Genomic DNA, 21,508 nt, shown 5'->3' on the forward strand with positions numbered 1-21,508 from the left:
ATGCTAATCCCAAAGCAAGAGGGCCATCACTGTCATGCAGTAAGTGTATTTTTTGATGTACATACTTTTTGGGTATCTGTCACTTAGAGAATTAATCTTGGTTTCTGGAACAGGTTTTAAAACAAACATGTATGTACATATTTCTGCAAACCCTTAGTAAGCAACCATCAGCAGGTAATTTCTGTTTCCAAAAATAGATTTGCTTTATTTTAAAAGCTATATTGTTGCTCAAACAGTCAAACTATGATCAGGTCAGAACCCATTTATCTCAAGGACTGTCCAGCAGAATGAGTTTTAATAATCAGAAAGCACTGTTAACTCTCCCCTTCCCCTGTGTTCTGGGAATGCCTCTAAAAGAAAAAAAAATAAAGGGGGCTTAATGTGCTACCCATAAAATATACATCCCAATCAATCAGGAAAATGCATAAGTATTGCAAATGATGATCCAGAGACTGCCTAAAGACAGGGAAACGAGACTGAACCCAATAACTCAATCTGACTAGTTCCAGCCTGCCTGGTTCTAGCCCTGCAGACACAGGCATGGGCAGAAACGGGGTCATGGGCAGGGGCAGAAGAAGAAGCCAACAAAGGAAAGAATTAGGTGTACAGAAAGTATAACAGGATCAAACTGCATTTTAGTGCACAATATTAGGGAACTGTAATCACAGAACAGAAGGGAAATGTCTGGAAAAAACTCAGAGAGTAGTGATGAGAGAGTGTGCACTATGAAACCAACAGACAGATTTCCTACAGACTTAATCTCCAGACTTCAGCTGACCTTAAACTCAGGGCTTCAAAAGGGCAGCGAGGGAGAGTGAGAGGAGAAATCTCAGACTCAGGGCTAGAGACAAAGGGATGGAGGAGGCTGGATTTGTGTATGGTTTCTGTACACAGATGTAACACGTTTGTAGTTAATCTGTGTGGCCGCAGACTGACAACTATGTTTGAAAACTATTTCAAACAAGGCTGTATCTTCAGAGTGGACAGGGGTTTACTGCCATGGCTACACTTGGAGGATGACCCTGTCCTCAGTAAAATCCAGCTATTTTCCCACTTCATCCTTCAGAAAAACTCCTTATAGAGTAGGTATTCTATCAGGCCTCTTTCCTGATGAAGCATTAACAGAGTTTGCCTTGACTGTGCACCAGTAACAAATTTTCAATTTTCAGGCAGTTTTCAAACTGCCCTGGAATATGACAGTGGCCGACATCCACCCCTGGCTGCAGGTAATTTTCCTGGCACAGACCCATCTTTGGGAGCCATTTAACACTGTGTTTCATCTTTCAGCCTTGGAGCTCTCCCTGTAACCCCTACCCCAGCAACTGGATTGCCCTCACATAGAGGGTGTGCAAAGTACTCCACATAAAAAAGCAGTTGGGTTCAGCAAGGTGATCACTCCCCAGGTGCAGGGACAGCCTGTAAGGCAGGGCAATAGGGCAGGGAAGAGACAGGGCCCGTAGGTGGTGAGCACCAGACCGTGCAGCCAAAGCAGCAGGATTCAGAGCCTGGTATGTCTCCGCTTTGTTCCACTCCTCTGGTGCCTGTGGTGGTGGTGATGGGGAGAATACTCAGGAGGAGACACACACTCCCCAGTGGGGATTTCATGCTGCACAGCCTCCTTCGGGAGCAGAGCTGGCCCTGGGGGACCCCAGCAGCTCCTCAGCCCCTCAAGAGGATTCATGAGAGACAGACAGACTGAGGGGGGCAAAGCAGCAACAGGAGCTGAGAGAGACAGAAACGACAGCAAGAGCGGGAGAAAACAGCGGTGGGAAAAGGGTGGGAAGGGAGGGGATACAGGGAGGCAGATACGCAGTGGCCAGATGAGCCCGACACCTGGGGGTTCTCTGACAGGGGTCCTGGCAGCTCGCCCCACGTCAGCACAGCCTGCCTCCCCTAGGACAAGCAGGGACAACGGTGTCCCACTGGGAAACGGGCAGGGACTTCGAGGGACACGCACTCTCTCACGAAACAAAAAAAAAAGTGTTGGAAGGGGGAGAAGGTGTCGGAGGAGAGTAAGGCGGCAGAGGGGACGGCCCGGGAAGGGACAGGGCAGGGTTCCCGCGGGGTACCGAGCCGGGAGGCGGGCAGGGATGCGTGTGTGTGTGCGTGTCTGCGTGCGGGGCCGGGGCGACGGGGGTGGCCGGGCAGGGCACGGCAGGACACGGCGGGGCAGGGCCGGGCAGGGGCGGCGGGCGCAGGTGGTGCCCTACCTACGGCTCTACCTGCCGTGCTGGGGCCGCCGCCTCCCGCCCCCCCTCTGCTCTGCTCCGCGCGTTCCCCCTCGCCAGTCCCCGCCTCGGCTGGGCGCCAGAGCTGGGGCTTGCCGTGTTTGTTTGTTCGTTCTTCCGCGCTGCCGATGTCTTGGGGGGCTGAGGAGGAGGAGGAGGTGGAGGAGAAGGAGGAGGGCGGGGGGGGGAGGGGACTGGGGCTTGGGAGACGGCGGTTCCTCGGCCTCTCTTATTGCCGCTGAGTTGCGCTCCTCTTCCTCAGGCTGCGAGCGGGAGCCGCCCGAGCGCTTCCCACTTCCCCGGCCGGCCGGCAGTGCCTGCTGGGCAGCGCGCTCGCTCTCTCGCTCGCCTCCCGCGGGGCAGGTGAGTGCGGGGCACGGCCGGGCACCGCCGGGCACCGCCGCCCCGGGGCTCCCCGGCTCCGGCCCCGCGCGAGCCGCGGCCGCTGGAGAGAGGGGCAGGCAGGGGGGACGCAGTTTGCCGAACTCCAGCGCCCGGCTGGTCCCCGCTCACGGCCGCTTTCCCTTCCTTATGTCCCCTCCGCAGAGCACCCTCGCCCAGCAGAGCGCTCCCGCGGTGTCGGCAGCCGCCAGTATTTTTTATCTGTCTTGTTTGTGTGTTTGTTGGGTTTTGTTTTTGTTATTTTTCCCCCTCGTTTTTATTTGGCTTTCTAGTCTCGCTGGGAATGGCAAGGGCAGCGGCGCCTGGAGAAGGAACAAGTGTGGGGAAAGGGAGAGGGAGCCGGAGCTAAATGACAGGATGCGGGCGGCTTGAGGCACAGAGAGAAGCCAGCCTCCTTCTGTCCCCGAGACTGCCCCTGCGGACCGTGCTTTCTGCTCCTCGCTCCGGCTGGAGGATTTAAGGAAGAGTTGTGCGTGGAAGGCATTTTTATTTGTTTTTTCCTCCTTTCCCTGCTGTCGGAAGGGAAAATGGATTGGGGACTTCTCCTACACTGTGCAGCCCTCACCTTCACCCTCGCCAGGGCTCTGCGGAGCGGTGAGTGTCACGGGGCACGTCGGCTCTCAGCCCGGGCAGCTGCGGGGCCGGGCTGCGGGGCTGCGGGCGCGGGGGGCGGGCGGCGGTGCCCGGCGGGCCGTGGGACCGGCACCGACACAAACCCGGCTGGGGGGAACTTTCTGCCGGAGGAGGGATGCGGCGCAGTCCTCGTCTGAGGATCGCCCTCCCCGACGTTGCTTTCGACTTTATTTTCTGCTTTTTTGGGTTATTGTATAAAGCAGGCTGCTCATTCTCACTAGATCAGGACAGCCAATTATCTTAATAACGTCCCGTCCCATAGGCAATTAAACGTCTCTCCTTCGATATCTGAAAGATAATGAATGCTTTAAAGGGTAGGCTCTCTTCCCAACCTGCCCTTTCTGTTTTCCAAAGCGTAAAATTTTAGCTCATGCCTCCTACTAGCTGTGTGTGTACCTGCGAATAGTCTGCACAGGGAGGACTCTCTAGAGTACCCCTTTCCCAAGTCTGCAGTTTACGTGCAACTTACACTGTGCCAAGAGGAGAGCTGAGCTTCTCTGTGAAAGCTCGAGACTTCCTTCCAAGAGGAGAAATCCCATAACAAATGAGTGGTGCGTCTAGTTTACTGTCAGGCAACCCTTGAAAACACAACTAATTAAAAGCAGCGTGCTCCTCCTTCCCCGAACAATGCCAGGGCACTGTGAATATTTCACTGCATGATGCATTTTTAAAGATGGTCTAATTGTGAGACTGCTTGACGTTTAGCTCCTGCACATGAAACAGTTCATGTGAGTCTTCCCTTCCTGAGAAATCCCAAGCAATTATTATTAACTAATTATCAAATATTTACTTTTGCCTGACTGGGTTTTCAATCAAAGTAATTAAAAGAAGAGAGCACCCTCCACTTACCCTGGTATATTGTTTTAATAAGGAACCGCAAGTGGAGTGTCAAGCGAGAGTATTAAAATCACATGTTTTATGATGGAAGTTAATCTCTTTCCCAATAGGTTTTGAGGAGGCTGCTTAGTCTATCAGGAGCTCCCTCCTCCAGTGCTGTGGCACAGGAGCAAAGGTGCTAGAGGAGTGCTCCAAGCCTGGTGTGGGGATGCTCCCAGAGGTGCACTTTGCTCATCCTCCCAGCCCAGCTCGGGGTGTGGGCAGCTGCCTCCCACATAGACCCACACTGCCACCCTGGACCTCTGAGGGACAGAAGGGGGCCACCCCCATGCTCTTGTTGATCGTTTCTCCCTGTGCAGAGGAGGAGAGGAAGTTGCTGGGCAGAAGCCTCCACCACGAGTGGTTAATGTGGTGGTCCTGCTGCAGTCACCAAGGCCATTAACCTCCTCTACAACCTACCAGACCTCCTAATGCCATCTTCACCTATATGCAGTATTAGTGTCCACTAAATTAATTCATTAACCTTATTTGGAACTAATGGTCCAAAGTCATTAGAAACTGCTCTTCTTAATCAAGTGTGAGAGAGATTGCACAGAGCCAAGGAGTCTAGCAGACCACATTATCTTATTACACTGTCACTTTCCCAGAAGTCGCAGATTAAGGAGTGCTGGTGGTAGTGAGTCCACCTCAGCGTCCTCTGAAGTGACTCTGTCAAGTGACTAGAAGCAGCCCTGCTTTATTTCAGGCATTTAACAGATGCCAGACCCTACCATGATGTTTGCAGGGCTGGAGTGGGCTTAATGAGACAAGATCACTTTCCGAGTATGCTTACACAGGGAGGAAAAGGCAAGATTCCCTGAGAGCCCCAGACAGCGGATTAGCAAGATCACCAGTGACAGCTTTTGAGCTTTAAGCACCAATGCCTTTTGTTCTGGTCAGAGGAAAACAGCCTGTTTGCAAAGGCACAGCAGAAATATAATAAGATAGCCATTCCCAGCAACGTGCTTGGCAGTATCTGGGTTTTGACCATACATCTGAGTACCTATCAACCCCTTCCCTCCTAATTTATGGCAAATAATTTCTATAAAGAGTGTTGCTTTATGCATTTTTGATGTGCACTTCCTCATTCATTTCCATTTGACCTGTTTTTTCCTACAATAAAATCCTGTATATTTATAAATTCATGCTGAGAGCAAGGATTGCCATTTTGCTTTCACAGGGAATGTATTAGATAGAGCACTGCAGACTGTGTATACCATTATTGAGATGTAGTGATATATAGTCTTGCTTTAATGGGGACATTTTTCCTGTCCATAGTTTACTGTCAAGTTTTATTGCTCAAAATTAAACAACCAACACTTGGAGAAAGTTTTTCCTACCTGAAGGTGCACAGAAAGAAATCCATAGTAGTAAAAAAAGTGATAACACAAACCTGCACTGGACAGTGAAGTGAGTGACTGTGTAGGTTGGATGTTTTTGTCCCTTTTTTTTCCTATAAACCTTAAAATGCAGCCCTGACAATGCTGACCAAAGGAGCAAGATGCAGCCTACCACATTTCACCATCACACTTTGTGATTCTAGAAACTTTTGCAACTATTTTGCTATTGGAAATAAATCTTTGTTGTTGTTCAGGGGAGGAAGGAATGAAGGGAAGAGGAAGGGAGGTTGTTCTGCTCCATTACTTTGATGCAGTCTCCAAGCATGAACAAACGTCCTTGAAAGAGTAAATAGCGGATGATTTCTGCTTCACTAGAGCTACTTTGTTCTCGTCTGTCCTGGGTTTGAAGAGCACAGATAGTTTCAACCTGCCTAGATTTATGGACTGATAAAACAAAGGGAGGGCGTCCTGCGAATGAGCTTGGATCCACCAATACAATCCCAATGGTCGGTGATACAGACCAGACTTATCCCATAGCTGGGCAGGGGGTCAAATGGCATCTCTTAACATCTCCTCCCAGCTTTTCTTGAAACTTCATGCTTAAGAAGAGTATAGTTGTTGGAGTTAATTGTGTCCCACGCACCCTTCTCAGCCAACATTAATGCTGTTATGAAGGGACAAGGCCTTAACACTGTAAGAGGGATACTGTTGGAATGGAGGGCTTTTTGAAAGGATTCTGTTTAGTAATGGGAGTGCCTTCTGCTGTCTGATGCCTGTCCAGCCACCGGATTTAAGGAATGGGGGATGGAGAGGGAGTCCTCTTCCTCCGGTAGATAGTAGACCAGATGCCCTTAGAAGCAGAAGGATGCTAAGTTAGCCTGAAGAAGGCTGCGGCCCCGCAGCATTCCCACGGCAGTCTGCCGGGTCCGCTGCTGCGGGCTGCGCCCGGATGCTTGCCGGGGGCACTGAGACCAGCCCATGTGTTCCCTTCCCCCGCAGACAAGTGCGGCGACACGATCAAAATTTTAAGCCCCGGGTACCTGACGTCTCCCGGCTACCCGCAGTCCTACCACCCCAGCCAGAAGTGCGAGTGGCTGATCCAGGCGCCGGAGCCCTACCAGCGCATCATGATCAACTTCAACCCGCACTTCGACCTGGAGGACCGCGACTGCAAGTGAGTGAGCCCGGGAGGGAGCCGGGGAGGGAGCGCTGCGGAGCGCCACGGCGACACCTGCCGGCCGCCGCGGGCAGCGCCGCGGGCAGCTCCGGGCCGGCGGCGAGCGAGGCAGGCAGCTCTGTGTCTGTGGGTCTGTGTGTCTGTGTCCGTGTGTGTGTGTGTGTGCGTGTTAAAAATGTCTCCTTTCTGAGGTTTGTAAGCTGCGTCTGAGCTGCGCCGCCCGGTGCGCTGCGAGCGGGAGGCGGTGGTGATGCGCGGAGTGGGGGTGCGGTTGCGCCGAGGCACCGCTTGCATTTTTAAGTCTCTTGTTTGAGTTGGAGTTTGAAAAAGAAGCTCCTTTTCCTTTTGTAAGTCTCTTGTTTGAGTTGGAGTTTGAAAAAGGAGCTCCTTTTCCTTTTGTACCCCCACGACTACAAGCAGCCCATGGAAGAGACAGGCCATTATAAATTGGCAAATCTTCCTAACGCAGTGTTAGTCTGGCAATTACCCTCACCCTTCAAGAGGCAGTGGACTGGAGGACCGATAGTCGTATTTCCTTCTTTCTCCGTTTGCTGCTGATTTATAGCCAGTAGCTTTTCTTTCCCCTCCTCCTGCTCTCCTGTAGTGCCCTGAGAGGAGAAAGGAGGGAGCTGAGCTCCCTTTGTCCCCTGTCCTCACATTCCCTTTGACCACCCATCCCAAAAGTGAGAAGGAGAATTGGAACCTCCCAGAAGCTGTTCTCCACTGTTCCCCAAATCTGTAAATCTCACAGCTTGCACAAGGCAACATATGGTCAGATCATTCCCCTCTTCAACATGCCCTCTGAATTCAGCCAGCTTGTTGCATCAAGAAAATATTTTAGTGATTCATTATTTAAATATTTCTGGACTATCATAGTTACTTAAATATTTCTTGTGTTTCATATTTTTTATCCCCTACTGATAACTGCAAGAGAGTTGCTGTTGATTAATGCTACCAGTCAAGATTTTCTCTGCCTGTCAGAAAGATTAAACTCAGTAGCCAGTGGTGTTTGGTATTTCATGGTAGTATACAGGATTTGGTCCCATAAAATGATGTTCAGTTTATCAGGAGTGCTTATGATAGACCATGAGATGAGAGTGTTGGACTTAGGAAAAGAGAGCAAGTGTATTCAAGCACTTAATTTTTACCATGCATGTCTTTGTCCTATTATTTAATAACTTGATTACTTAGATCACAATTATTGTTTTCTCTTAAAATGAAGTTTTAAATGATGCATTGTGGTACTTCATTGCTTTTTCATGGTATTTTATAACCACTTATAGATCAGCATTTCAGTGCCATAGTTGAGTGATAATGCAGGAAAACCCTGTGCTCATAGAACGAAACTTTGTGAAAATGAGTTTTTACTCTGGTGTTGGAGCTGCAGCTCATATTCACACCATATGTTCACACGCTGACTTCCCATTCTTTAATTTTTAATGTCTTGTACTCAGGCAATGGTTCACTTCTCTGTGTCTTCTTGATACAGGTTTTGCTTTCATTCTGTGGAATGATGCTAATGCTTTAAAATATTTGTTACTCTTTGCCTCTTAGAGAGAAATTAAGACATTTAATCAAGCATATTTCAGTGTCAAATCCTTTTTCTCCATTGCTAGAATGCATGTTTTTCCAGCTCTGTAAAACCAACATGGTCTTTGGCAGCAGTAAAATGGTGTACAGCATACAATTATTTGAAGAACAAATAATCTTTGTGGCACAGTGTTGTGCTAAACAGTGCTAGACTGAGCTGAACTGGGTCCAGGGAAAGGACTGACTCCCTCCCTCTGCTGCTTCCTTTGCAGTGTTCATTGTCCACTCTCCCTGCTGCATTATTTCTGCCCCTGAAATGGAGCCCAAAGCAGTAATGAGATGGTAGTGGGTGGAAGGAAGTCTCTCAACAGGGTTGTTTGCATTGTGTTTGCAGTGTATGACGGTGATGACTTTACCATTATTTTGTCTGTGCTGAAACGCTAATTTTCTAGGCTATGCTAAATTACTCAGCTGCTACTTCATTTATATTGAAAATTGCTCTTTTTAACTTGAGAGGGATTGTATTTGTGGGGGAAAAAACAACAAAAAAAACACCAAAACCTTAGGACCAGCGCGATTATTTCAGCAATAGGAATTTGTCAACAATCTCCCTGGTCTGAAATTTCAGCATCTACTTACAAAATTCACATTCCTTGTACTGAATATTGAATGCAATGGGCAATTAATGCAATAAATGTATCACAAGATATTTTTGTTTTCCAGCTACGTACATTTTGTGTCTCTAATATGCTTAGCTTATTAGAAACCCAGTTTGCAATCTAGAAATGCGTAATTTAGGTTACAGTCTAGTTTATTGAAAGGTTTAGCACTGTAAATTAATAACCACTTAAATATGAAATGCAGATAGAAAATGGGAGATAAGGGAATTCATGTCTGGGAACAAAAAATGTCCCATACAATTAGAGTAGACTAGAGAAGATTAGCTTGCTGGCCTAGCTCCCAAAATCCTCTTTATAATGCTGTTCATTGCAACTTGGACCTTAGTTAGCATTGAAAACAACTTTAATAACAGGGACCCCCTGAGCTCAGGAAGGGAAACATTTTGGCTTTGGAAAGGTTACCTACTTGTTCCGTAGTGCCAACAAGAAAATCAAGAGGCTTTACCTAACTTTAAAAAATATTGCTCTATATGGAGGGCTAGATGTATTGAAATGTAAAACTGGTGAAAGGTTGATTCTCTGGGGAGAATCAAAAGCAGCACATTTAAGCACTAGCTGTTACTGAAGCTGTTCCCAGTTAGTCTCTTTGTATGTTAGGGTTTGGAATTAATTTAAGAATATGCCCTTGATTTACCTACTTATTATGCTATGCTTTAATGAATAAGTATTTCTCAAATGACTGCTAATAAAATTCATATATGTATGTTTTTCTGACAATCAGAACCATTTGAGTTGTTTTAAATTTCAAGTAAACATGGTGAAAATTCCTTTTTCTCTGGAGGCATTCCAAAGGACTCAACTTTCACAGTTTTGAAGAATAAAGATAGGCAAATAATTAAAAATATGTTCACACAAGCTAGGTTCATCTAATAAAGAATCTTCTAGACAGGACCACTATGCCAGCATTATGGAAATACTGCGTTTCAACAGGAAGTTCACAAATATGTCGACCACAGATTGTTATCAAGGACATATATAATGAAAAAATTCAGTGTCTTTAAACATTTAGCTCTAATGAGTGTTATGCCTCCTCTTCGGGCAGCCAAGAAACAGAAATTATGGTTGTACTTTAAGAGAAAAGTAGTTTTTGTTTGCCATTTTGCCTTTTCTCAAGCAAGTTCCAAAAATAAGCATACATTCTTGGAGTCAGGAACATGGTTAAAATGAATAGAAGAGACAAAACATATGGCCACATATTAGTTAAAATGCTCCAGTGTTTGTTGCATGTGGTAAATGCTTTTCAGCACTTAGTGCAAGCTGTACAAGTCTCGTGTTGCTGAAGTATCCTACTGTGTAAATGTAGCCATCTTGAATCTAGTAAAACTTTATACCTAGATAATAAACAAGAATGTCACTGATACAGTACTTTGAATTTATGGAACTTTTCCGGTTTCCCAGCAATGCACACTATCAGCATGATAATTTATAATGGTTTGTGACAAATGTTGCTGAGCAAAGAGGTGTGTGGTTACATTCAGATCAGATGTCATTATCTAGGGAGCAATAAAAATTTCACAGACACTAGGTTAAAAACATTAAGAAAATGAATGTGAAGCTTCAGAAGAAAAGGGCTTAAGAAAGGTGGAGGGTTGGGTAGAAAAAGCCCAAGAGTGGTTTTCTTACTGACAAATTATTAACTTTGTTGCCAGACTTGACTGTATTGTTTTACAAGGTTTTCAGAGATATGCCACACAGCACTATTATTATAATGGCCATCATTTATAGATGTAGTAAATAAATATAATTCTTGCTTAACACTTGTGGATTATATACAACAGTGCTGTCAAATCTCTCAGAATGGAAAAACTGCCCATTTTGGAAACATTCAACTTATAGGAGAGATGTCATAGATAATTACTCTTCATATTGCATTTACTAAGGATTAGTTACATGAATGAGAGCAGAGCTGTATAGAAATTGCAGTCAGTTGTAGAATACAGAGAAAAAATATCTATGTTTGTTTATATAGAAGAAAATGCCTCCTCCAGGTCCTTGAGTAAGGAAGAAAGCATAGGTATTCAGACCTACAGAGCTCCACATAACTCCCATAGACCTTAATGATGTTAGAAATTCGTTCATCCATTTTACTTCTAAATAATGTCAATGGATTTATGCTACAAATCTGTAGGTATAACAAACTCAGGCTGGTAAAATAAACAGGAGTGAGGGAAGTCACGGCTCAGCCTTCCTTTAGTTTCTGCAAAGTTTAAGATTTCATTTGCTTTTGTCTAAATCCTGATTCATGTTCTTCCATGCAGCAAGGTCTGCTTTGTGCAGGCCTCGTGCCTTGTGCGGGTTCCTTTTGTGCAGGGGTGGTTCAAGCCCTTTGGGTTGAGCTGATGGGAGTAAGAGTGCCCATGTCCTTTCTGCCCAGGTGCAGAACTGCCAGGAGCGATCCTGCTGGGCTGCCACTGAGCCTGTCAGAAGGCTTCTGCCATCAGCTGCACACAACAGCTGCTTCTTGACTGCTCCAGGGGCACCCACAAACTGCCCCACAAACTGCCACAAAGTGTTCTGGGCTCAGTGCAGCCCCCACTGCCCACGGGAGCAGTGGGAACTCTGCCCCCACTCCCACAGAGCTGTCTCACATCATTCATGATGACTGTGGGGAAGGGCTCAGCACAGGCCCTGTAGGATGGTTAATGACTGTATCAGTTGTTTGGATAGCAAATGTCAGTCAGATCTTCCTAATTCCCTCTGCCTGGCCACCATAGGGCTCAGCAGGCACGGTGCCTGCAGATAACAAGGCAGGGTGAGCAGCACAGGAGCAGAGTTGTTCAGTTCTGGGGAAGGCAGGGGTTGTGTTTGCCCACCATTGAGCAGAGAGGTCTGAAGGAGCCAAGGCCTCTGAGCTTTCCAACAGAAATATGGCTTGATTGACTTGGCCCCATCAGCTAACCAGCACTGGCCTTTGAGTGGATTTCAGCAGGACAAGGTATCCCAGAGACATGGGAATGCCCCCTCCTCACTGCTGAGGGCAGCTGGAAGGATGCCTGCACTCCCCTGCTTGCTCTGGACTGGATTCACTAATCCACTCAGCCCACACATCACACACCATGGGCTGCACTGCCCAGGCAGAGGTGGGCAGGGACCTGGACATCTCTCTGTCAAAGCCAGAGTGGGATGTGGGCACTGACACACTGGGAACGCCATATCTGGGCTGAAGAGGCAGCATCTTATCCTTTTTGTCTCCCTCAAAAATCTGTCCCTAAGAACTGGTTGGGGCTACCAAGAGATAATAGGAAGTACTAAAGGGATGAAGGGGGCCATCCTTCATTCTATTCCTAAAACAAGAAACAAGTGGGTTTGGCTTAGTTTGAGATGAGTTGTTGCAGTAGATTGGGGGCCATGTGGTATCTCATGTTTCTGGGTGTACTTTGAGGGCATTTCTCTGCTATATATATTAAGCACATGAAAAGCTTTCTCAGGGAGCACTCAGCTAGACCCAGACAGCCCTTCTGGAGACCACTGCTGGTTGGTACCCTCCGTATGGCTGCAGGAAAGGTTCCTGTCAATGAAAGGAACCAGCTCAGACCCTGTGCAGGATCAAGGAAGCAAAAAACTCTTGTACCCCCAAAAACTTTTTTAACTTGAAGACTTTGCATTATGAAAGTATATATAATATCTCTTTGCCACAAGATTCCACATGTATCTGCACACACAGATACAAGTATTTAAAGATAAAGATGCTGTTATTTTACTGTAGGGACTAAATGAGAATTAAAGGAATTTGGAAATTATATTATTTTCTGATTATACAGTGTAATGAAACAATTCCTTTGGTTTTTATCCAAGTATTTAACTCTTGTGAAAGTGTCTATTGTCTGTTTGACGATTCGTTCTTTTAGAGTAATGGTTTTAGTTTGAGTTTTCTCAGGAAAAGGTGTTAGGAATTCCATGACCAAAGTGCCTGGTCATAGCTAGAGAGTCTGTGCAGGACTGTGTTCAGGGCTGAGGGGTGGGATGCAGAGCCCATTATTGCACTCTGTGTATGGGTGCATCCCCTGTCACAGAAAAGTCTTGACTTGGGTCTCAGTACAACAGCACATTAAAACTATAAAACCATATATATGAAACATATGTATTTATGATAGAAACATTATATATGGATGTTTCTATTACTCTGAACACTTAACTGTGAGGAGAATTCTGTCTAGATGTGCTACAACCAGATGCCCTTCAGACAGGAAAAATTTGAGGGTCAAATGTGGATTCCCTTAAGCCTAATCCTTCATCCTTTCTGTGAACAGAGATAAACAAATTCAGAACAAAGGTCTAAGTCCTTTCTAAATTGAAACCCAGAGTTGTTGGAATTAGCTCCGTGAAACTCTCAATATGTTTTCAGTCAACCCCACACTGATCCTCTCTCCACTCTCCTCTCCTTTGCTAATCTAATTGGAACAAAAACCTATGTGTTTCTGTTAGTTTCTTAGTTTCTTAATCATAGTTTATTGGAAGCTATAACATTGGATCATAATTTGATAATTATGATATAGAGATCTTTTTACAGCTAATGCGAACTCAAATTAAATTATTCTCTTTTGCAGTATTTCCAAGGAATGAAATTATGTCTGAAAACTAGATATACATGCACTCACATGTATATGTCTAGGCTTATATATCACACCAAACTGCTTGGATATAGGCATATTTTATGTGCACCTATTTAGGGCTGTGCATATATGCCTGTATTTATGTATATGTTACAGATTTCTTAGTTTATGTAGAAGCTCCTAAAGTAAATCTACTAATTAAAGCCCTAATACCCATCTTAAGGCTGATAATTAGGTATAAAGAGAAAAAGAGACAGGATTAGTGTTCAGATCATGTTCCAAATGCCTCTTAATTGGGTGTTTGTAATCAATCCTGATTGCAAGAGGCAGTGGTTTGGCAGAATAAAGAATGAAAAAGGCTTAGCCCTACTATTCTCTTGTTAGTTGACTTGGCCGTAGTATTTTGGGGCAGGATTCAGTGTTAAAAAAGGTAATTTTGTCAGACTTAGCAATCCTTATAAAACATCTAAAAAATATTTTCTAATTATATTTTTTTCAAACTAGTAACTCTCTCAAGCTAGAGAGTTATTTTTATCCATAATCTTAAAAATTGTTTTCAAGTGAACCACAGGAAGACTTTGTTCTCCTGGCCTCTATCCACCACTGGCTTCGGAAATCATGTCTGAGTTCACTGTGGGTTTTTCATTGCATTGACCTTGGTACTTTTCTCACCAAGCCACAGTTTTCCATCATAAAACCACACAGCTTGGTATAATGATTATTTCTTTATCCTAAGTAACCAAACAATTTTTTAAACAGGGTGACAGATTTCCCTCTTGCACTGTGGGAAGCAAGCACCTGGCCATTTCCAAATAGACTTTTAATTAACTTCCTGAAGGAGATTTGAGAGAAGTTTAATAAGTCACCTGCCAACTTTTTGGGAGCATAGGTCATTTGCTTTTCTGTAGGAATTCACAAAAATGTGAGAATAACTCCCTTCCCAAGTCCTAAACTTCCATGGAGGAAATTGATTTTCATGGGCAGTATCAAAGGTTTTTAAAAGTGTAACCTCAGAAATCGAATTTCTGATTGTTTCTCATGCACAAGGTACTGTGAATCTGTGATCTGCAGAGCTGGTTATGAACTGTGTGAACTTTATAATAATTTATTTAAACATGATCAGATTGTGCATATTTAGACTCATCTTGAAGGTTAATATCATTACAAGGGTTTTATGTAATGCTATAAAATGAAGAATTCAGATGGCTCAAAAGGACCATTGAGAAAATATCTCCATCTATGTAAGAGACACCCATTTAATGTGATTTTGTCCAGAAGAAACTATGCACATCCCAGAAGCACAATAACCAGCTGTTGTTCAGGAGAAACTGGGCAGTTGTCTGCTGCCTTCCACACTGACGTGGAGCTGCAGGGGCCACACGTCCCATGCCTCCCCTAAATACAGATGGGCTGAGCCTCACGCTGAGTGAGAGCCTGGCTTAATGCATTCCCTACACTCCCAGCACTGGGGTCCTGTTGCACATTTGTGCTCTGGCCTGCTCTGTGCCCCCACAAGAACACAGAGCCCATCAGAGCTGTGGTGTGGCAGTGGGATTGGAGCACCCCACTGCAGGTGGGGCAGGACTGAGCTCACATCTCAGCCCTGCCCTGGGGCCGTGCCAATCTGTGAAAAAATATACTGGTAGTCCTTTCTCTTTGATTTCTTCTTACAACACTCTGTATTAAATTGAAAGTTGGTAACCTAGAGAAAACTAGAGGTCTGTTCACACCAGAGTGATTATTCTGCCTCAAGCTTTGAGAAATGCTCCCTCAAAGCCAAAGTTTTGCTCATTCACATAAACAGTCACACTGAAGTCAATTAAAACCGCAGACTCACTTGAGCAGGGCTAATGAGTAGGACATACATTTCTGGCACTACACAAATTAATAATCGCTTTATAACAGTGGTTTTCAGATGTTTGCAGAGTAATTTACAGTACAGTAGAAGATTCAGCCTCATACTTCATAGATCATGATAAATAGGTTATTAGTTCTTCTCCAGCTCTAAGGTCTTACTAGGGGAACAAGTTCCTAAGTGCATGAGTAACAATCAAAGTTTGTCTTCTTATGCCAATCTGTCATTAAGCCAGACAACTTCGACTGACTTTCTTCTGATATATTCATCTGTAACAAGGAAAGCAGATCAGCAATTTAGAAAAGGTTTAGTTTGATCACCATGTAGAAATGCAGGCTACACTGCCTATTTCCATAGTGATCACACCACTTTGCCAGATGCAAAACGAGAGGCTTATATCCCTCATGCTAAAAGCCCTTCTTAGAGGAAATCCTAGGCTGTCGCTTCATTTGAGTAGCTTTAGCTAAGTCTAGAAAAATATGCAAAGGTAGCTCTTAAATGAAAACTCTTCCTTTTTTTTCATGTTTCAAAGTCATCTCTATAAATCTCTTTTGGAGACAGAGGCATAAGATATATTAACATGGAAGGCATATGTTCTGATTGCTGAGTGTTTTTTGACATTCCCAGAAAACCCCTGGGACTTTGTGTCACAGTTCTGTAAACTTTATCTATTTGTATATTCATATCTGGGCCTAAATCCAAAATTTCTTTACATGCATTACAGCAGACAGTTTAGGTTCATCTCCTTGTGCTCCAGATGGCAAGCAGTTAAATCAGGTACACATTTTAGCTACTCCACATAGTCTAATGCTCTAACGCATTTCAAAAGTTTTCCAATGCATTCTTATAGCACATAGACTATAAAATGTACGTGTACAAAATAGATACAGGGCTACGTTGAGCTGTGAAGCAAGTGAAGACAGCTCCACTGATGCCAGTAGAGCTGCACCTGCTAATAGCTCAAACAAAATACCATAAGTATATGATATTATGTTCCTTACTGGTTTCCATTTTCATTTATTCTCCACAGCTACACTAGATGATGGCCCTCCAACAGTATAATAGTCATCTTTATCTCATTTCTCTGACATAATTTTCAAGCTCCTTATTACTGTTGAGCAGTGTAGCTAATAGTGCCCAAATTGCTTCTCATTCTTCTCATTATAGTAAGTCATTATTCAAGAAACCATCCTTCCCACACAATAGCTCTCCCCCAAACTAAACTTAAAACTTACCTCCAAGCACCAGTCTCACATTTGCCAATTAGACTCCTTCTACTGGCTATTACATTTATACTTTGCACATTTTTACACTTTTTTTACTAACTGTACCTGTGTACTCCTTGGAATTTTAATCTTTGTCTTCTAAGCCTAGTCTTCATGCACTGATTTTTGGACCAATTTAATTATTTCAATTAAGGTTTTGTTTGTGTATAGTTAAAACAATTCAGCATGCACTGGGAGATACATATATTCTAGTATAAATATGTCTAATAGTATTTTCACAGAATAAACCTTGCTAATGTCAGCAGTTTGCAGCAAAGACTGTACTGCATTATCTAGAAATGTTTCTAAACTGGTGAAGCTATAGTGCCTGTAAAAACAATGTACAAACCTACTTCTGTGTGACATAACTAGTCACCAAGGCTAGTAGAGGATTTGGGATCCCAAATTAGCTACATTTGTCAGCAAAAGTTAATTGGATTGCCTTACTGACTGCAGGCTGCAATGCAGACGTAGATGTGCATGTTGAGGGCTTTCCTGACACATCCATTTTCTCCCAGCTTTTAGTCTTCAAACAAAAGCTTACCCAAAGTGTCTAACTAAGCAGTTCCTCTGCCTGCTGTAACTTATGCTTTCCAGGAAGGGTTTTTTTGAGCTTGTGTTTCTAGGCAGCTACATAAATTACTGTGGTATGACCTTCAAGCACCTGACTTACTCCATGGAAATTATCCATATGCACACTCTCACCCTGTGATCTTCTATATGACATGCAAGTTTCTTAGTTGTTCCTCCCCCACACCTGAAATTACAAAGTAAAAACATGCTCATAGGTGTAACCACAGCTCATCTGATGCTCTGAAATCAAACTCTGACTACTCTGAAAATAAATATCTGATCACCTGGTAACTTTTGCATGTCCTCATATGCTCAGCATAGAAAAGAAAATAAATCTTTCAACATCCCAGCTTCAGCTCTTTCTGATCTGAGAGACACCAGATAATTTTGATTTAAATATGTAAAGAAAGAAAGCTGGTTTTCATGGACTATATTCCTAATTTGTTTAAAGATCATTCTACTGAACTTAGTAGAACCCTAGTGATTTATACCAGCTGAGTGAGGAGCTGACTCTACACTTCCACAGCTCCCTAGAAATTCTCAGAAGAAAGGTCAGTGTTGTAGCTGAACAAATGTTAACTCAGAGTGAAGGCAGTTAAAGTTTTGCCATTCATCAGGATTGCACTTTAATACTTAAACCAAATGGTTGGGAGCTTCTTAAAAGTAGATGAAAGACAAAAGTAATTCCGTATGTGTACAAAATTCTCTTTCACTAACATCTTTAAAGAAATGTACAGGATTGGATGTTGTGGTACTGTGACTCTTTATAGTGATAACTCTCTACTACTGCTTGATCTGGGGACAGTCAATCATTATCTTTGTGCCTCTGCTTCCTTAGAGAGCTTAATATTTCTCTGGTTTTCAAATATCTGAGGATGTGCTTATTAGTGTTTGCAAAACCCTTAGAGACTGCTGGTGGAAATGTAAAGCAGTATAATAGTAACTTTCCATTGTTTTGTGTTGTTCATCTTCTAGCTGTTAATTTTTTTATCAATATACTGCAATGTAAAAATGCATGTGGCAATCTTCTAACGTTCAGAAAGAAGTGTTATCCAAACAAAAATAAAGAATAGCACTCATGCTCACAAGAGACACATTATCTGTGATGAGGAGAATCTGTAACAGACATGGCACTAAGTCAAACTGTGCAGCAAACAGCGTCCAAATGCAAGCAATTTCAGACGTGTGCATATTGCCAGTACAAAACCAGGCCATTCTGCAAATGCAGAGTCCCCCAAGGAGCAGTGAACCTCGCAGCAGCAGCACTAATGGCTGTCTTCTCATGTGCAGCAGGGGAGAGCAGCACTTTAGAGCTGCCTTGGGCAGCTGTTAAGTTATTCATTCTTAACTTACTTCTATAAAGCTGTTATTGGGTGGAAGCAGATGACACAGAAGATTTTGGACCTGTTCTGTCTGCTGTGGGGGGAGCATTCCCCATTCTTGCACACAGGGTAAAATTCTGACTTCCTCCAAGTCAATGACAAAATTTCTCCCCAGTCTTTCTTGGACTGAAAAGAAATTATTTTAGGCCCCAGAAAACCCTTTTTTGAAGAGTACTTTAGTGGGGCCAGTGTCTCTTGTAGGATTTTTCTCAGTTTGGACGTTATTTTCTTTTCAATGCACACTATTCAAAGGCATTTGTACTGCTAGAACAATAATGAAATAAAATATAAAAAAAAAAAGACCCAACCACAAAGCCAAAAAACACCCCACATCCATTTTCTGTTGTTAGAGTACATGTAATGCATGAGGTACTGTGCTGGGCATCTGCCTTGTTTCTTAACCTCCTTTCAGAACATTTTAGGCTGGTTTATGATTTGCTTCTTCCACCTGATGCCTTGTCCTTCCCTATCTCCTTTCTACAGCTGATGTGAAAACTCAGACTCTCCTCAGTAAAACACAGCAGTTCCCTTTATCAGTTTTGTACACTCCAAATTTCGGACATCATAAGTCAGGCCTCAAAAAATTGTGAAACTTTATAAAAGTCCTTGTATTTCAAAACTTACTGCTGGTTCCTGTTTCATTTTTTATCAAGTATATTTTGGGTGCTTTTCTCTGCCATAAATGAGAAGTTTGGCAATACCACAATATCAACAGCTGATGCTTTAAAATATGCAACCAAATTTCATGCTACTCATGCTAAAAATAATGAGAGCTGGTAATGTTAGATTTTTCCTAAAGTCACAACTTCCTGATGATTTTGCTGTTCTCAGTCATAGCCCTGAAACTCCCACTGAAAGGAAAATTTAAAGAAGAAAAATAGAACCAAAAGGAAATTGAAGTGTTAATTTATATTGATTTCAGTGCATGACTACATTTCTTCATCCCTCACTGTATGATCAAAATTTGCAGAAATCAAAATTCATGCCAGAAAAAATACCTCTGAATTTACCATCCTTTTCTCTGAGAACACATGAAATAGCATTAGGAGTTGAACTGTTAGGGTGGCCACATATTTGCTTGGCTTCAAAGCCAGATTACACCAATGGGAAAAAATTTGATTGAAAGCCATTAAATACCAGGACATGACTTTTGGCTCAGGAAGAACCTGATCTGCAAATTGCTGGCATGGTTGGTAGAAAGCTCACACTGGTTGCTTCAGGATCCTTTCCCTGTGCCACAGCTGTCCTCTGCCAGTCCTGCTTTCCACAAATGAGGTGCACTGACACAGAAGAAACTTGCCTATGCCACGTTCTTTTATGTGTTGTGCAGGCTTATGTTTGCAGGGGATTGTTCTCATTCAGCTATTACACAAAAATATGGTGCAAAGCAGCTGACACTGACATTAAGGGGCCCATCCTGCACTTAACTATACCATTTTTTTATCAGCATGTTTCTAGTGAAGTAAATGAAGTTGTGGCCAACCATTTTGTATTTCCTTAACGGTTTGGATCCTTCCCTGCTGCAGTTACAATAACTGCAGTGGGTCTAATCTGATGTGCACAAGCTGAGAAGTGGATGCATGGCTCTAAACTCAGGGGCTGTTCTGAAGACAAAACCAGTTTTTGAAACGTTTTTATAAACTCAAGGAAATCTTAATGTCTTTATTCTGTTATTGCTTTACAATAATAATCCCAAACTGGCCTGGGAGCCATTACTCAGTGAGCACTGGCCCCTTGGAAGGTTTCAACTTGTCAAGTTTAGCCATTTTTTGAATGCACAGAGGAAGTCATTAAGGCACATCAGGCTGCTGATTGCTATTAAACTCTGCAGAGACTTCTGTGCAAAAATCAATGCCGTAACAGGGCTACAAGAATCTTAAGAGGTGGGAAAAGCATTTCTTTACCCTCTGGTAACTCAAAAATGGATTAATAGACTTTGTGAAACTTCAAAAAAAAATATCACCTATAAGCTAGGGGCCAAATGTAAACCTCTGTGACAAAATAATACAGCTCAGAAAGCTCCAAACATGTGAAAATGGTTTTATAATGGAACTGTCACTGCTGTAACCTCAATTGTGTGTTTCTGTGCTGGGGAAATCTCACACATCTGCACATCTATGCATGCACGTGCTTATTTATTGCATCCCAAGGAACACCTTTTTTTGCTGTATTGCCACTAAGGAACCCGGAGGGAAAATGCTTTTTTAGTAAGATATGATCTTAGATAGCTTTTGGCAGGAAAGTACTACAAAAATTTTCCAGATGAGTTCCATCTCGGCATCAGAGAAAGTGTGATTTAGATGACTGGCTGGTTTTGACTTGGGGGATGGGGGGGGACTTCACTGAAAAATGCAACACAGTTGCAACAATTGCTAACAGTTGAAGACTTTTGTAGAAAATATCTTTATCATGGGAAAAACTAGTTTAAATCACATTAGGAAATTTTATTGTAAACATGTATTGTATAAACCTGGAAAAGTCCATTGTCTGACTCTGGAATGTCTTAAATGCCAATTGTTCAGTTCTCTTCCCCCACAAAGCAAAAGGGAAGCATTCAATTCAATTTTTGTCATGAATTTCATTTGAATTTTGATGATAAAATGATGAAACATTTATTCAATTTAATTTTTTTATTATTAATCCTATATGAAAATAAAATTTTACTGAGTTGCATTTGATTTGTTTCACCCTATCGTAGGAATATTTGGGTTGGAAGGGTCTAGGAGGTCACCTCATTCAACTTACTAATCAAAGAAATTGCATTTTATTTAATGCAAAGAATAAAATTAAGCAATCCATGTAAACCAAATGTTTGTTTCCATAAAAACAAAGATCTAATTATGGTGTTTCAGAACCTTTATTTCACTGACTATCCCAGCCTTTCTGCTTAAGTCAATACCAGTTTGTCACTAGCTCTGCTTATTAGTTTTAAAATTTTAGATCGAATGTTTTTATTGAAAAGAAGATTCCCTTCTGTTTTTCTTTTTTAAAATACATGCAAGTGTCATGTAGGG

At 43.2% G+C, this 21,508-nt stretch overlaps 1 protein-coding gene across 3 annotated transcripts in view; it reads left to right on the top strand.

Moving 5' to 3' along the window:
- Window positions 1–2,451: 2,451 nt before the first annotated feature.
- Window positions 2,452–21,508, top strand: part of NRP1 (neuropilin 1) — a 113,691-nt gene continuing 94,634 nt past the window's right edge. For all 3 annotated transcript variants that reach the window (XM_030971547.1, XM_030971548.1, XM_030971549.1), the window contains exons 1-3: window positions 2,452–2,591; window positions 2,903–3,224; window positions 6,479–6,653. In XM_030971547.1, the coding sequence (XP_030827407.1) occupies window positions 3,158–3,224; window positions 6,479–6,653 (242 nt within the window). In that variant the 5' untranslated portion in view covers window positions 2,452–2,591; window positions 2,903–3,157. The remainder of the gene's footprint in view (window positions 2,592–2,902; window positions 3,225–6,478; window positions 6,654–21,508) is intronic.

The sequence above is a fragment of the Camarhynchus parvulus genome, chromosome 2 (assembly GCF_901933205.1).
Source record: "Camarhynchus parvulus chromosome 2, STF_HiC, whole genome shotgun sequence".
Taxonomy (NCBI): Eukaryota; Metazoa; Chordata; class Aves; order Passeriformes; family Thraupidae; genus Camarhynchus; species Camarhynchus parvulus.